A 16114-nucleotide genomic window follows, 5' to 3' on the forward strand; every position below is an offset into this window, starting at 1 on the left:
CAGCCTCCTGAGTAGCTGGGACCACAGGTGTGCATGTGCCAACACACCCAGCTAATTTTTGTGTTTTTTGTAGCAAAAGGGTTTCATCATGTTGCCCAGGCTGGTCTTGAACTCCCGGGCTGAGGTGATCTGCCCGCCTCAGACTCTCTGGCCTCTCAGAGTGCTGGGATTATAGGTGTGAGTCACCGTGCCCAGTCTGTTCTCCATTCTTGTGGGTATTCCTGTTCATCTGTTTCCCTGAATTAATGTCAATTATCAGTATTTCCTAAGTGTCACATTCTTGTTCCTTTTTCTTGACTAGCATGGTTTACTAGAAATAGAAACAACAGCAAAAATATTTAGGTCTTATATAAACAAATATAGTCATCTCGTCTGTGCTTTCAAAGTTAAATTTATTATGCACAGTAATGGGTACCATGGAGTCAGGGAAGGGGCTAGAAAGTGGCATCATCTATACACAGGGAACACATAAAGACTGTCCCGGGGTGTATCTCCCTAACTGTGCTGTCACTCCAACTTTCTTTGTTAGAAAGAAAAAGTAGTGTGAGGTGTATTCATTTGCAAGAAACAAGGTGGGAGCTAGATGGACCAACTGAGCAGGGAGGCCAAGGTCATTTCCATCTATCCCTAGTGATGTTCAGTATAGCCCTCTCCTTCCTGAGACCCAAGAACAGAAGATATGCTTCCACAATAGAGATTTTTTTTTAATGGCAGCACTCTCCTAACTACACATTCACGGACCAACCAAAGCCATCTCCAAGACTAGAAAGCATACATACTACACGCAGCTAAAATGCCAACCACTGATCCAGAATTTTCAAGATGGCACCTTTCCCCAAACTTCCATACCATTCATTAAACATAGACTGCAAACTGCTAGCCTGTAGAGCAAATTCAACCTGCAAGTATTATTTGCTTCGCTGCCTAAGCGTCTTTAAAAATTCGATTTAGCTGGCAATACCCTGGGAAGTTTCACACAAATATCTAGGTTTCCAGCTTCTCTGAAGAAATAAATGAGAAAATCCATTCCCACATGGCAACAACCAGCTGGAGCTAACAACTGTTAGACAGCATGCTGCTCCCCGCTACTGCCTTACATCCAGCCAGCTTCATGTATCCATGTTATCTGCCTGCCATTCACATCTGCTCTCCTTGCTCAGCAAATGTCCCACCTCAACCTCACACTCAATACCCTTGTACAGGTTCCATAATCAGAGTGCAGGGGGCCACCCACACTATAGCTGGGCAATCCCTGGATGCCGTGATATTTGTTAACCATTATGTTCTTTCCAATCACGGGAACCTTCCTAAGAGCTCAAGAGCTTCACTGCTGGATAAAAACAGTTCCTGATCCTGGATTCTGCCCTTTAGTTTTCCTTTTCCAGTCACTGCCCCAGTCTGCACAGCCCTGGGCTCTGTTCCACATTGGCAATGAGAGCCCACGGCAGGGAGACTTCCAGCAGGCTTTTCCACAGTGTAGCCAAACTATCAGTAAACAGACTTTGTTCTCCATTAAAAGCCCTGGAGCAGCTGAGTTGCTTCACCTTATCCCACCTGGCTCTTATGGAGTCTGTTCCAAGTGAGAAGTTAGCAGAGTCCTGTAAACAAAGAACAGTTCAGGGGCCAACCTGTGATCCCAGGTACCAGGATGCTCCCACGGTCTTCACTGTGCTCCCAGACACTCGGCTTCATCGTTCTCATTTTGATTCTGATTTGGCATTTCTAAACCCAGGCGGCGCAGGGAACGTACAAAGAAGTGAGGAAGTTTGCAGACCAAGTTGAGATCCTCCTTCCTGGACCCCAGGGCAGGCAGGATCAGCTGCTGGGCATGCAGGTGAAGGGGGATGTAGCGGGCCTTCGACTGTTCCAGCCCCAGCTTCTTCAGGGTGCCCATGGACAGCTTCTATACAAAGAAAGGACAGACCTTTGAGACCAAGGCCAAGAGTCGACCCTTGACGAACATGCAAAGTCAGGGGACTTCCACTTACAGGGAACCAACACTAACCCCCCTGGAAGACACAGTCATGGAGAGCCTGCTTCAGGGGCATGTCTAAGAAGGGCTCTGAACCCAGGTGAGGGAAAAACGACCACACCAAAGACATTCTTTTCGGCCAGTGCTTTTTGGCCTACCAAGAAAATGGGCTGTGGTGTAAGGATGAAAAGGCTTTCCCTGCGGTTCTTTAGCAGCAGCATGAAAACCTGCTCCCAGTCTTCAGAAACACCCCTCCCCTTGTCCACAGCCTCCCAACAAAATCAGACTAAACAAATGTAACAGCAAGCTTTTCACAACAGATCCTGCAGTTCCACGAGGACAGTAACTGACTGCTTCCAAATTCCTCTAAAAGCAAGATAACGAGCTTGGTACCATGTCTGAAGACAATGAATAGGCTTTGCTGTAACTCATTTCAGAGATTTGAGAAAAGGAACGCCTAAGTTCTCTCCCGTATCTGTTGCATATTGGGTCAAATTAGTATTACCTGGGGGGCCAACCTGTTCCAGTCTGAGTACTTGTGATCACCAAGTATTGGACAATCTAATCCAAAAGACAAGTGAACTCGAAGCTGATGTTTTATTCCTTCAAAGAGAGAGAGAAAGAGAAAGAAAGAAAACTTGTGAGGAGCTACAGAAACAATACCAGTATTGGCATCTGCTTCAAATCATATTAAATCAAAGTGCAGTAAACTGGCCAAGTCCTAACTATAATAAAGTATAAAGAATAATATAGCAAGCTATAAGTTATGTAGCACCAGCTAGCTTAGGAAGTAAACGTTGTAAATACCCTAAGTACCCCTGTCCACCACAATTCCCTCTTTCCACCATAGATAATTATTATTATGAACTTGCCGTCTACCATTACCCTAACTTTTCAGTAATTTTACTACATAATGGTAAGTAGTATTGATTTGCACATTATTTGAATTGTAGTAAAATATACATAAAATTTCCTGGTTTAACCACTGGCATTATACTAAATGCCAAGTCAGTGGCATTAGGTGTATTCACACTGTTTTTGCGACTGCCACCACCACAATCTCTAGAGCTTTCTCATCTTCCCAAACTGAAACTCTAGACCCATTAAACAACAATTCCCCATTCATCTCCCCTCCTTCACCCTAACCTGAGATTTTGGCAGCCACAATCTCCTTTCTGTCTCTATACATCCGACTCTTCTGGGTACCTCACGTGAGTGGAACCATACAGTACTGGCCCTTTTGTGCCCGGCTTATTTCACTTAGCATAATGTTTTCAAGGTGCATCCATGTTGTACCATGTGTCAGAATTTCCCTTCAATTCTTTGAAAGCTGAAAATAACATCCTATTTTCTGTATATGCTACAATTTGTTTCTCCATTCATCCCCCAATGGTCACTGGGACTATCTTCACCTTTTATTACTGTGAATAACACTGCTATGAATATGTGTGCAAATATTTGATGATTTTGGGTATACACCCAGAAGTGGAACTGCTGGATCTTACGATAATTCTATGTTTAATCATTTTGAGGAACCACTCTGCACAGTTTTAATAGAGGCATTCAAACTGTTTGTATTCTTTTGCTAGTCACAACCATCCCTATGGGAGTCCCCGTAGCCTCAGATCAGCACCAGAAGCACGTTCTCACACAAGTCAGCCATAGCACTAGCTGCTCGGAACAAGGCCCCGGACAAAACCTGGTGGCACAGGGTTGTGTGATCCCACTGCGGAAGAGTGACACTCTCACCAGTGATGGGCTGGAGCTCCACGAGGGCGGAGGAGAGACTGCTGCTGAGCACCTGGTACCGAGTTACAGCAACTTGTGCACTCCGGCTATGCCGCACTTTCACCATTTTCCCATTGTCCATGCGGTAGCTCGGGGACAATGTCATCTGAAGCCAAAGAAATCAAGATATGATTCTCAAGGAAGAGCAGCAACCCCTGCCTCAGGGAGGCTGCCTGCCCACCTTGTGGTGCTGCTGCTGGCCTTGCGCCTCCTTCTCCACAATGGGGATGTCCACGACTCCTGCTGAGGGCATGGGGACACGCACAGTGATGGCCCTGGGGGTGACACAGATCACTGCTTTAGCCAACCAAGCCAGAGAAGACCTCCTAGATTTGGCCACTTAGAGGATTTCATGCTGGACCTTCTGCACTAACACGTGATTTCTTATGATTGAAGGGTCATGCAAGATTCTCTTGGTGTAATGCTTAGCCTGAGAGCTGACAGATTTCACAAGCTAATCTTTTTTACTACTAAAGTCATACATGATAACTGTAGAATATTTGGGATAAAAAAAGAAAAAAATTATATTAATAACATGGTCTTCCCAGCCTTTAAAAATGGGTATGTACAGTTAAAATTATGATAAGATAATTTTGTATTTTTTTTCTTTTTCAAATAATAAAAGATTGTAGATTCTGACTGCATGCTAAATGAATAAATGAATAAATAATTGGATGAATGAACCTAAGAAAAAATTCAGAGAACTGTTCCTGGCTCATTTGCCACATAGGTAAAACAGGAGGGAACTGTACCCAAAGAAGTCACAGGGGCCAGGTGCAGTGCCTCACACATGTAATCCCAATACTTTGGGAGGCCAAGGCAGGTGGATCACTTGAGGTCAGGAGTTCAAGACCAGCCTGGCCAACATGGTGAAATCCAATCTCTACTAAAAATACAAAAAAAAAAAAAAAAAATCAGCCAGGCATGGTGGCACGTACCTGTAATCCCAGCTATCCAGGAGGCTGAGGCACAAGAATCGCTTGAATCCAGGAGGTGGAAGTTGCAGTGAGCCGAGATCATGCCACTGCACTCCAGCCTGGGCGACAGAGCAAGACTCCGTCTCAAAAAAAAAAAAACAAGAAGTAGTAGGAACCACAAGCACAACTCAATAACTCATTCCAAATCACTTCTGTTGCTGCTCTCCCTCTCATGACCTCACAGACAGGTAGAAGACTGTTTAATCTGTCTGTATATTTATGCCTCTTTCAGGTCAATGATGGGAGATTCTCTCTGGGTACCTGGTGGTCTGTTGTATAATCACTAACCAAGGGGTCAAAATCCCACTCAGACACACGGTTTCACAACGAAGACACTCCATTTCAGTTCGAGCTACTATCTGGTACATTTTATCGTATTTTACAGATTTTATAGATCTTCTGTGACAAGATTGCCCTTCCTAACGATACGACACTACAACTCAAGAATGTTCAATCAGCAAGACCCAAATGATTGATTTCAATTCCTCCATGAACCTGATACCGAGAATGGTTACCAATTTTTAACCTTAATGGACATTTTTCACAAATAACATAACATGTATTTTATAGTCTCAACATTTTGATACCTTGAATAGATAAAATAAGTCTCTATTTTTTATTTTTTAACTTTTCCTATGAACTAGGTACTGTGTTAAGTATTTCACATGACTCAGTCTTATTTAACCATCTCATATATCCTATTATTTCCATTTGTCATATGAAGAAAACAAAGCTTATGGAAGTTTAATAACTTGCCCAAGGCCCCACAGCTGGTAAATGACACAGTTGAGAGTTGAACACAGATCTTTTTGAGGTCTTAGCTAGTGTCCTAAATTCCTCCATTCTCCATAATCTTATTATAGCTGTTCTTAAATTTGATTGTATATCAAATTTGAAAATACAGATGCCAATCCCCACAACCATCGGACTTATGAATGAGAACCTCGTGGGTAAGTCTCAATCATACAGAATTTTAAAGGGCTTCTCAGATCACAAAGTATCTGCAAAATCTGTAATCTAAAAAGGACTAACATTCAAAATATAAAATGAATACTTACAAATCAAATAGAAAATAATAAACAACCTGGGCCAGACACATTGGCTCACGCCTGTGAGCTGTAAGTGCTGTAATCCCAGCACAATGGTGGGCGGATCACTTTAGGTCAGGGGTTCAAGACCAGCCTGGCCAACATGCTGAAACCCCATCTCTACCAAAAATACAAAAATTAGCTGGGCATGGTGGTGTGCGCCTGTAATTCCAGCTACCTGGGAGGCTGAAACATGAGAACTGCTTGAACCAGGGAGGAGGTTGCAGTGAGCCGAGATTGTGCCACTGCCCTCCAGCCTGGGCAACAGAGCAAGACTCCATCTCAAAGAAAAAAAAAAAAAGGCCAGGCATGATCTTAAAATACATAAATAAATAAAAATAATAAACGACCCAATGGAAAAATAGGTAAAAGAAATAAACAGTATGTTTTCAAAAAGGGAAACTCAAATAGCCAACAAACATGTAAAAAACATTGAAATTGATAGCCAACATCACTGTTATACAAGGAAATAGAAAATGTCTTTTTTTTGTTTTAACTTATCACAGTGGCAAACCCTTTAAAAATGCTTTGGCTGATAAGGGGAGATGGGTACTCACCACTGGTGGTGGGAATGTAAACTGATAACACCTTGGTGGAGAGCAATGTGAGTACTATTAAAATGTAAATATACACACCATTCAGCCCAGCGATTCAATTTTTAGAAATTTACCCTAAAAATACATTCACATATTCTTTGCAATAGGCTCTAAAAAATGAGAAATTACCTAAAGATTCATCAGCGGTATTTCACAGAGCAATTAAAAAGGAGACAGATCTAACTGTACAACACAAAATGCTCTAAGATATATGATCCAAGTGAAAACTGCAGGATACAAAACTGTGTGTAAAACACAGTACCATACAGTAATACGCTTACATATGCTCGATAACTCTGGAAGTTTACACAAGATATCAGTCACAGCGATTGCCCCTGGGGCAGGGAACTGCACAGATGGTGAACAGAGGGTTTCTTTTTCGCTCATGTATCTTTTTTCTATGAAAAACACTGAGGTAAACCTCTATGTGCTAACACAGAATGATCCCCAAGACATAGAGTTGGGCAGGGGAAAAACTATAATGTAAATTGTACAATGTGATATATATAGATATATATATCTATGTACATACGTACCTACATACACACATACTGTATACACTAGACATGTATGTAAATGCATTGAGTAAGAACTAAAGGAATAAAAACCAAACTGATTACATGGGTTGTTACCTCAAGGGAAAAGACTAAAATGGCAGAGTGGGTGGATTCTCCAGGAGTTTTTCACATTATCTTTGTTGTTTGACTATTTTTATCACAGGAATAAAATCATATATTACTTGTATAATTAATTAATTTTTTTTCCTTTAGAGACAGGGTCTTACTCTGTCATCCAGGATGGAGTGAAGTGGTGTGATCATAGCTCACTGTAACTTCAAACTCCTAGGCTCAAGTGATCCTCCCACCTTGGCCTCCCAAGTAGCTGGGACTACAGCTACGTGCCACTATACTGGGCTACCTTTTTACTTTTTATAGAGAAAAGGTGTCACTATGTTGCCCAGGCTGTTCTCCAACTCTTGGCCTAAAGTGATCCTCCCACTTCTGCCTCTCAAAGTGCTGTGATTACAGGCATGCGCCACTATGTACAGCCTATGCTTGTATAATTAATTTTTGATAATTTTGATGTATACCAGAATTAAGAACCACTGTTCTATCAGACTTAATATTCTAAGCACCAAAGCTGTTTCACATACTTTTTATAATCTCGCAGGTCCTAGTGCAGTGCCTTCTATTAATTGGAGTTTCTGCTTTTAATGGATAAATAGGTGAAAGAAATGCCTCCACTTATACCACCTCTACTGCCATCAGCAGGCCTCATACCAGTACTTCTTCACCACCTGACGGGTTCTAAACAACTCTTGGACTTGATGTGCCATGTCCTTGTCCCAAGCCAACACCATTACGCCTGTGGTTTCCTTGTCCAGCCGGTGGCACAGATACAAGGGCTCTGCCTTGTGGCCATGAAGCATCTTTGCCAGGATAGGTAGTACATCACTGATGCAGAGCTGGACCCCAGGGCCACCTAAGAAAGAAAAAGCCAAAGATTTGAGTGGCCAGGAAAAGAACTCTTCTTGGGAGAAAAGCCCTTAATGGATAAACTGTCAGTATTTTCTAGAGCATTACTACTGAAGTGTGGTCCAGAGACTAGCAACAGTGGGATGTCTAGGGAGCATATTAAAACGAATCTCAGGCTCCCAACCTAGACTACTCAGTAGAATCTGCATTTTACAAGCTGTCCAAATGATTCAGAAGCATAATAAAGTTTGAGAAGCACCATTCTAGAACATGTGGCTTTCCTCTCAGACATGCTTTGCAAAACCATGAGGCCTTTGAGAAGCATTAAATAAGAGTGATTAGGAGGATAGGCTTCGGGGTTAGACATTCCTGGGGTTCTAGTCTACTCTTCTTACTAGCCATTTTTCTGACCTTGGACACATTACTTCTCTTTCCAGCTTTGCTTTCTCATTATAAAATGTAAATATCTGGAAAACAACTTCATTGGGGAATGGGAAGGCAAAAAACTGTTGTGAAAATAAAGAGAGAAAAAAATTATACAAACACTTGGCAATGTCTGATTTAGTTCCTTGTCTTTATGAACAACTATCTCCACATCTCCCAGAAAAGCATTACCTTCTTCTAGCTAAAATGGGCCTTTTCCCTCTGCAAAATTATTTTGCAAATGCATTTTTTAAATCAATCTTTCCTGATTCACCTCAGCTGTCCCTGACAACTACCTGCAACATTTGTTGAAAGACATTTGAGCGTCCACTAAATTCCAGTCACTCTGGGGTTATATGTTACATATACTCCCACATACAGACATACACACACACACACACACACCCTTTTTTCTTATGTATCATTTTCTCATTCCCAGTTTTGATGGAAGATAACCTTTAGTCTAGAACCACACAGCCTTCATATATCTCTACAGCGATCCCTGTGGTCTGCACACAGCGTATTCCACGAATTGCTGCTTACTGTCAGATGTTTAGAAGGGGAGGACTGTCTTATTTATTTATTTCTGTGTCCTTGGTGGTTCCTTATATTGGACAGTAGTCTACAAAGGTTTAATTAATTTGAATGCAAGGCTTTAGAGTACACCACAAGTAACGTCTCAGTTTTCCTCGGTTGTAGCAGAAAGCAGCCGCAGGTCCCTCTCCCATTCCCGCGTGGTCCTTACCATGCACAGGGAGACCGTAGGGCTTATTGACGACCACAAGGTTATTGTCCTGGTGCAGAATTCCTCGGGTCAGTGCCTTAGCAAGCACGTTGGGGTGGACTCGCTGCAGCTGCCGTGTGAACCGCACTATTTCTTGCACTCTCCGCTGAACAGGGTTTGTGGACACCTAGGGAGAAAGAAGGAGCTGTGAGGAATGCCTGGTGCGGAAGCGGTGGAGAAGACCTTACACAAAGCTCTGGGTGAGAATCTGAGTGGGAATGACTATCTTTGCATCAGACCCGCGCCTTCCTCGAGTAATCTGAGAGCAGGGGTACCAGGGGTACCAGTTTGTCTAACCTGCGTACCCACGCAGTGGGTAAGACCGAGCCTGACAGTAGCCAAAGCTCACGGAAAAACACCGTACCCTTACTGACCCCTCCCCTCCACCTTCTCCCCATTCTCCCACCTGGCGTCCGAGCTATTGACTCACACGCTTTCAGTCAGAGGACCCTCCTACCGACTCCCCGTCCGGGAAACCAATGAGCGCACTGTCTCTTGGGAGTTGTGTTCCCTTCGGACTCACCGGCTTCTTGTTTGTGTCTTGTTCCCGTTTCTGGGCTCGGAGCCTCTCCGCTAATCTCTGGGCATTTACGGACGTAGAGGCAGCGGCAGCGGAACAAAATGGCTTTGAGACGGGACTCAAGAGACTCCCCAAACCCTGGCCGTTTCCCCGGATCCAGAGGCCCAACGCCCTCCACCTGGGCGCCGCCATCTTGCCAGGAAGGGAGGGGCGAGCCAAGACCACGTGGAGAAGGGCGGCCAGAGTGAGGCGGGAGTGGGTGGAGCCTGCAGGTCACGTGGTGCGGGGTGGGTCCTGGGCGAGTCACGGGGGGAAGGTGCGCGCTCAGTGCGGCTGCGCCGGCCGGTAGCTGCAGCTGGAGCAGTGGCGTTTGGAGGAGACTCGGTGAGTGTGTAGGGAAGCAGGGCTGGGGCTGGGAAATGCCGGTGCCTCAACGCTTTAACGTTTTCCGCGTCCTCGGGATTTCCGTTCAAGAAGAACACTGGTCCGAGAAACGTTTCTCCTTTTGGTACAAGATCCCACTGAAAAACTCCTCCCCGCCCCCGCGCCCCCTTAGAGGCGATGTCCCATAAACACTCGCCCCAGAGCCCTCCTAGGCATCTACGCCGTCCCTCTTAGCCACCGAATCTCCGGTGATCCGCCAGTCCCCTGCGGGACTCGTCGGGTACCCTCTTGATTGGATGCCCGGATCTCTGTAGCCTCTCCACCCGTCATCTTCTAACTCCCATCCTCTTTGTTTCACGTTGTAACCTGTCCCCCTCTCCTAAGGATGACGGCCCCTTCCCTTATCCAGGGCCCCCCGCCCCTACTTCCTACTTAGGAAGCACTGTGAGTGTTTTTTCTGTCCTTCCTCAAGAATTCATTGCTTGGGCTCTCCTCCCTACCTTCGCTACTCCTAAAGAAAAAGCTGAAAGTACGGAGCACAGACCTTCACTTTTCCTGTTTCCTTTGTTTTTCCTCTCCTCCGCAGTTTGCAACCGCACCAAACCCCCTCTCACGAGATGCGATGTTGGAATTCCCTTGCCCGAACTGCAAGTGACTCCCTCTGATTTCACTCAGGGGTGGCTGGGAAGATAAACATCTGCTTGGGATGGTGGTGTTAAAAGTAACTTAGGATGTACCTGCCATTTGTTAAGAGGAAAACTTATGCTGAGTTCAGAAAGAATGTCCGGAAAACTAATGAATCTGTGACGATAGAGGGAACAATTTTTTAAGACTGCTTGGAATGAAGGCTGCCGGAGGAGTTATTAGAGAATAGGTAGTTGAATTAGATTTGGGTTCTACACCTCCTAGAGGGTTTGGCAGAAGGGAGCTGTACCAACAAGAAACAAAGTTGATCAGGTGGAGCTACTCATAGAAGACTCAAGTTGAAGAGTTTGAACTAGAGGTGACAAGTTGAAGAGTTTGAACTAGAGGTAGTGGGGAGTCTTTGAAGCTTCTTGAGTAGGGCAGAGAGACTCCTTGAAAGTGAAATTCTGGAAATGAATCTGGCAGTTGAATGCAGGACGGATGGGAAAGGAAAAGGTTTGATAGTAGGAAAACTAGTTACAACCTAGGTGGTCAGTGATGAGATCTGGTCTTTTCCCTTACACTGTAACTGTCCTTTGAGTTTGAATTCATTATGAGTTACGCAGGTACAGACGTACTCTTGGCAGCTGCTGTTGATCTGTGAGTCCCTGGAAGACTTTTTTTTTTTTAAATCCTCTCACCTGGCACATAGTAAACTCACAATATCTATTAGATGGCTGAAGTGCATCATAAATGTATGCTAGGTGTGTCTGAACATTTTGAATTGTCTTATTTCTGTCACCGGCCTGAAGAATGAACATAGAGGCAGATGTATTTGTAAAGTTGGAAAGAAGCAAGCCTTGTGTACGTTTCTGTTATAAGGCAGGTGTAAATGCCGATTCAGATATAAATGCGAAGAATTCCAAGGGAGATTGAGAAACAACATCAATTTCTCCTGTTCCCCCCACCGCCCTGCACATTTACCAGTAGGACAGAGATCTATAAAAGTTGAGAAATTCCACCCTAAAAGAATTATCACCTTCCATGCTCCAGACCTAGGTTCTAATTTCACTAAACAGATGAACATCACGTATTACTTAGATACTTGAAGCTCCCTTTTCCAAGGACCCTGAAATTTTGACATCGGGAATTAAATTCATATCATTACATTAATTAAAAACTTGTTTTGGGTGCAGGACTTTTATAGTTTTGTGTCCGGGATGGGAGAACCTGTTTCTACCCTGACTTTATGGCATTCGAGAAACTACACCTGTTCTTGCAGAATTGGCCTTCTGTGGCAGGAAACAAAACGAAGAACCAACTCAAATATCATTGCTAGTGACACAGAGCTTATGCTCTAGGGTTTCAGGTTAACTCAAAGCACACAGTGACGAAGAATAAAAGTATTTGTTCCTTATTTCTGGAGAAGGAACTTTTAGGTTTGTCTTGTTGAAACTTTGTAGAGAAATTTAAAGAATTCAAAGTTTTTGTTTGGTATGACAGTACAGCTTTAGCCAGTATGAGTACGTAAGTTTCGACATCCTTAATGTTTCTCCCGTGAGTCTAGGCACTTGGTGATTTAAAGTAGAGTTGTTCTCAGTATAAAGAATTTATGCAAATGTCATGTCTTTTTTTTTTTTTTTTTCAATTTTCAAAGAGCAATAATCGCCCCTCAGATAAATCTCATTGGCTGCGATACTGCCACTGCCAAACACTCTTTTGTTTCTGGTTTTTGTGTTTGCTTTATTATAATCTCTATTGCCTCCTCCCTCTTCCTCATTCAGCTGGTCCCTTTTTAGGCAGTTCACTTTTCCATTTCTGCGTCAATGCCACAGTCCATTTGTTGGGAACTCCTCTTGTCTAAACTATTTTCTTAAAACAAGGAAGGAAATTCTATTAGTGATTTCTTCATTCTTGCAGAGTACAGCTCTATTCAAACATGACTTATTTACATTGATTTTGATATATCATAATATGTGCCCCCAAAATAACCATATGAAGAACTTGATAGTTTCTTTTTAAAGATATTTCCTAGTCTATTCAGGAACAGAAAGGCTGCATTAGTATTTCACAAGTATAAACTTGCGTTTATCATAAATTTAAGGTTAATCAGTGGCATGAAGTTTAAGTTACACCTTCTCAAACTGTGATTTGCTAGTTGCAGATTAACCAGCGATTCCGTTTTCTTGAAAAGCAGGAAGTACTTGGACATTGTTTTATGGTTTTATAGAGATTAAAGGACGCAATTAGCAGGAACTCTCGGGAGGTGCCCTGGAAAGTGCAGTTACTGGGAGCCAGGAGATGTGGGACTAGTCCCAGTTCAGCCGCTGCGAACTTGAACAAATAATTTGGGCTTCAGTTTTTTTGTCATTTAAAAGATCTTTGCAACTCTGTTTCTAGTCTGTGAAGATTTTCCACTGATATGTAAGTACTTCTCTTTCAGCCCGAATCAGTGGGATTTATTTCAGGTTTATCTTGAATACGTTTAGCATTGATACGAAGAAACCGAATTCTGCTCTTGTCCCCAGAATTTAACTTTTCACCACTGAGCTAATGTTTATATTTGGAGGTTACTTCATTGAGTGGTGTTGGAATATACTTTAAGCTTTCCAGCCGGGCGCGGTGGCTCATGCCTGTAATCCTAGCACTTTGGGAGGCTGAGGTGGGCGGATCATGAGGTCAGGAGATCAAGACCATCCTGGCTAACACGGTGAAACCCCGTCTCTACTAAAAATACAAATAGACAGGGCGCCTGTAGTCCCAGCTACTTGAGAGGCTGAGGCAGGAGAATGGCGTGAACCCGGGAGGCAGAGGTTGCAGTGAGCCGAGATCGTGCCACTGCATCATTCCAGCCTGGGTGAAAGTGTGAGACTCCGTCTCAAAAAAAAAAAAGATTTCCTCAATGGGGGCGGGGTGCGCAGCCCACACCTTAATCCCAGCACTGTGGGAGGCCTAGCGGGGAGGATCTTTTGAGCCTAGGAGCAAGACCTCGTCTCTACAGAAAATCACAAAATTAGCTGGGCATGGTGACGCACCTGTGGTCCTAACTACCCTTGAGGCTAAGGTGGGAGGATCACTTGAGCCCAGGAAGTCAAGGCTGCAGCTTCAGTGAACCGTGATTGCAGTACTGCACTCCAGCCTGGGTGACAGAGACAGACCCGTCTCAAAGAAAGAGAAAAAGTAATTTGTGTAATATGGTTTAAAAGTCAAATAGTAATAAAAGATTTATATTTAAAAAGCAGTTTCTCAGGCTGGGTGCACCTGTAATCCCAGCACTTTGGGAGGCTGAGGTTGGTGGATTGCCTGAGGTCTGGAGTTTGAGACCAGCCTGGCCAACATGGTGAAACCCAATCTCTACTAAAAGTACTAAAATTAGCTGAGCGTGGTGGCGTGCGCCTGTAATCCCAGCTACTTGGGAGGCTGAGGTAGGAGAATCGCTTGAACTGGAGAGATGGAGTGAGCCGAGGTTGTACCATTGCACTCCAGCCTGGGTGACACAGCGAGACTCCGTCACCAAAAAAAAAACCAACAAAACAAAAACTGTTCCTCTGCCCTCCCTACCTCACAGTCCCGTTCTTTAGAGGCGACCACTCAGTTGTTTGCCTCTTTTCCTCTGTCTTTACAGTAAGTTGTCAACGTCATCAGTATTCTTGAAACACCATATAACAAAACCAGTTTTACCATATGGTTTCTATGGCGTTTTTCTGGTCACAAAAACATACCCAACTTCTAAATAAAGACCAAAACATTTGTAATATGAAACACTGAAACAAGTGAGATTTTCACCCACTTTTTGGTGAGTCAGTGAGTTACTGCAATCATATTGGTGGCGGGTTAAATCGAGGAATAAATGTGTGCAAAGTGAAAATTGTCAGAAGCATTTCCTACCACCATACTCAGTTCCAAAACAATCAATCACCAATAGGGCAGGGCCACTGAGAGCTTTTGTGCCATATCGGTTATTGTTGTGCATTTGAATGATTACCATAAACTTTGCAGATTTTTGTTTGCTGGTAATTTGTATGCATTCATGCATTTTCCAGCTCAGGCTCACAGGTGACTGGAGCCTATACCGGCAGCTCAGGGCACAAGGCAGGAGCCAGCCCTGGACAGGACGCCATCTATCCCATAGGGTGTGCGTGTACACACACACACAAACACAGGGACCATGCAGACATACCAGTTAACCTAGTGGGCACATCTTCGAGACGTGGGAGGAAAGCAGAATACCTGGAGAAACCACACACAGACGTGGGGAGAACGTGCCAGCTCCACACAGATGGGTGACCTCAGCCAGGAATCACTTATTTTCTCAACAACGTTATGAAAAAACGATGTTGAACAAAATGACTTTTTTTGAGAGTCTGCTGTATCTTCTTGTTGCTAAATAGTTGGTTTGTTATTCTTTCTTGGTTTTCCCCTCATGTTTGGCCTGTTGATTTCTTGCAGCAATAGATTAGTATTTAGCTCTTGCATCCCGCCACTTTCCTATTTTTCCATGCCCTCTATCCCCTAATACAGTTCTATTGTAATTTTTTGCTAAAACAGGTAGCTTTTATGTACTTACACCTCTGTCAAATACTGTTCACTGTTGAGCTAGATGATCTGTGACAGTGTGTTCCTCCTGGTGTGTAGGTTGGCTTTCACCTGTGTGTTTCATGTACCTACTGTTAATTTTTTCCCAAATGCTCCAATATATTTGTCACATTCTTGTCAGTAACATTTTCTGTGAGCTCAAATGTATCACCTGTTTATTGGAGCTCTGCCTCCTCCTCCTCCTCTTTCTCTTCCTTCTCCTCCTTCTCCTTCTCCTCCTCCTCCTCCTCCTTCTCCTCCTCCTCCTCCTCCTCCTCCTCCTCCTCCCCCCTTTACTGTTGCTCTCAAGAACTGCTGCCCTGGGGTCCTCCTGGACCTGCCCTTTCCTGTGCAGGAACCGTGTCTTCCTCTTTCTGGGCTTATGTCTTTATTTTTTAAAAGCACATGCTTCAGTTATTTCTAAGAAGTATTTGAATGACTTTGTTTAGCCCACACACTTGTTTGATAGTTTGGCAGTTACATAATTCTAGATTGGAAATAAGGTTCTCTCAGAGTGTTGAAGGCATCTGTAATTGCTCTAGAGACATGGTGATTCAAATCCTTCTTATGCAACCTTATTTTGTTTGTTTTCTCCCCTTCTGGAAGCTTTGAGGGTATTCTCTGTCTCTGGTGTTCTGCAGTTTCATAATGTGTATTAACACCAGGGTGTGGGTCTTTACTCAGCTGTTGTGCTGGCTTCTCACAGACGGATCTGGTTCTGGAAATTCATGTTCTCTAGTTCCAGGATGTTTTCTTATCCAATTTTTGTGATTTTTCGCTCAATCTTTAATTTTTCTTTGATACCTTTTTGTAATATCCATTCTTGTTATGTGGACATGATGGGCTCAGAGGGCCCATTGTAGTGTTTTAGTTTTCTTCCTCTCTGCATGGGCTCCATTTCCTCCAGG

At 43.7% G+C, this 16114-nt stretch overlaps 2 protein-coding genes across 4 annotated transcripts in view; one reads left to right on the forward strand and one right to left on the reverse strand.

Annotated features, from left to right (window-relative positions):
* Positions 1–373: 373 nt before the first annotated feature.
* Positions 374–9855, reverse strand: RPUSD4 (RNA pseudouridylate synthase domain containing 4). Of its 2 annotated transcripts, none has more exons than XM_011934636.1 (7): positions 9627–9855; positions 9065–9230; positions 7702–7903; positions 3962–4035; positions 3722–3793; positions 2478–2575; positions 374–1903 (listed from the first exon to the last, which is right to left on the reverse strand). In XM_011934636.1, exons 1-7 carry the CDS (start codon positions 9813–9815, stop codon positions 1664–1666), a joined length of 1041 nt encoding a protein of 346 aa, XP_011790026.1. In that variant the 5' UTR covers positions 9816–9855; the 3' UTR covers positions 374–1663. The 2 variants fall into 2 exon arrangements, with proteins under 2 accessions (XP_011790026.1, XP_011790025.1); XM_011934635.1 differs by having other exon boundaries at positions 3722–3866; positions 3942–4035.
* FAM118B (family with sequence similarity 118, member B) overlaps positions 9591–16114 on the forward strand; it is a 50531-nt gene continuing 44007 nt past the window's right edge. For both annotated transcript variants that reach the window (XM_011934634.1, XM_011934633.1), the window contains exon 1: positions 9591–10007. The gene's annotated coding sequence lies outside the window, so the exon portion shown is untranslated. The remainder of the gene's footprint in view (positions 10008–16114) is intronic.

This window comes from Colobus angolensis, unplaced genomic scaffold (genome assembly GCF_000951035.1).
Source record: "Colobus angolensis palliatus isolate OR3802 unplaced genomic scaffold, Cang.pa_1.0 Scaffold137, whole genome shotgun sequence".
NCBI classification, from domain to species: Eukaryota; Metazoa; Chordata; class Mammalia; order Primates; family Cercopithecidae; genus Colobus; species Colobus angolensis.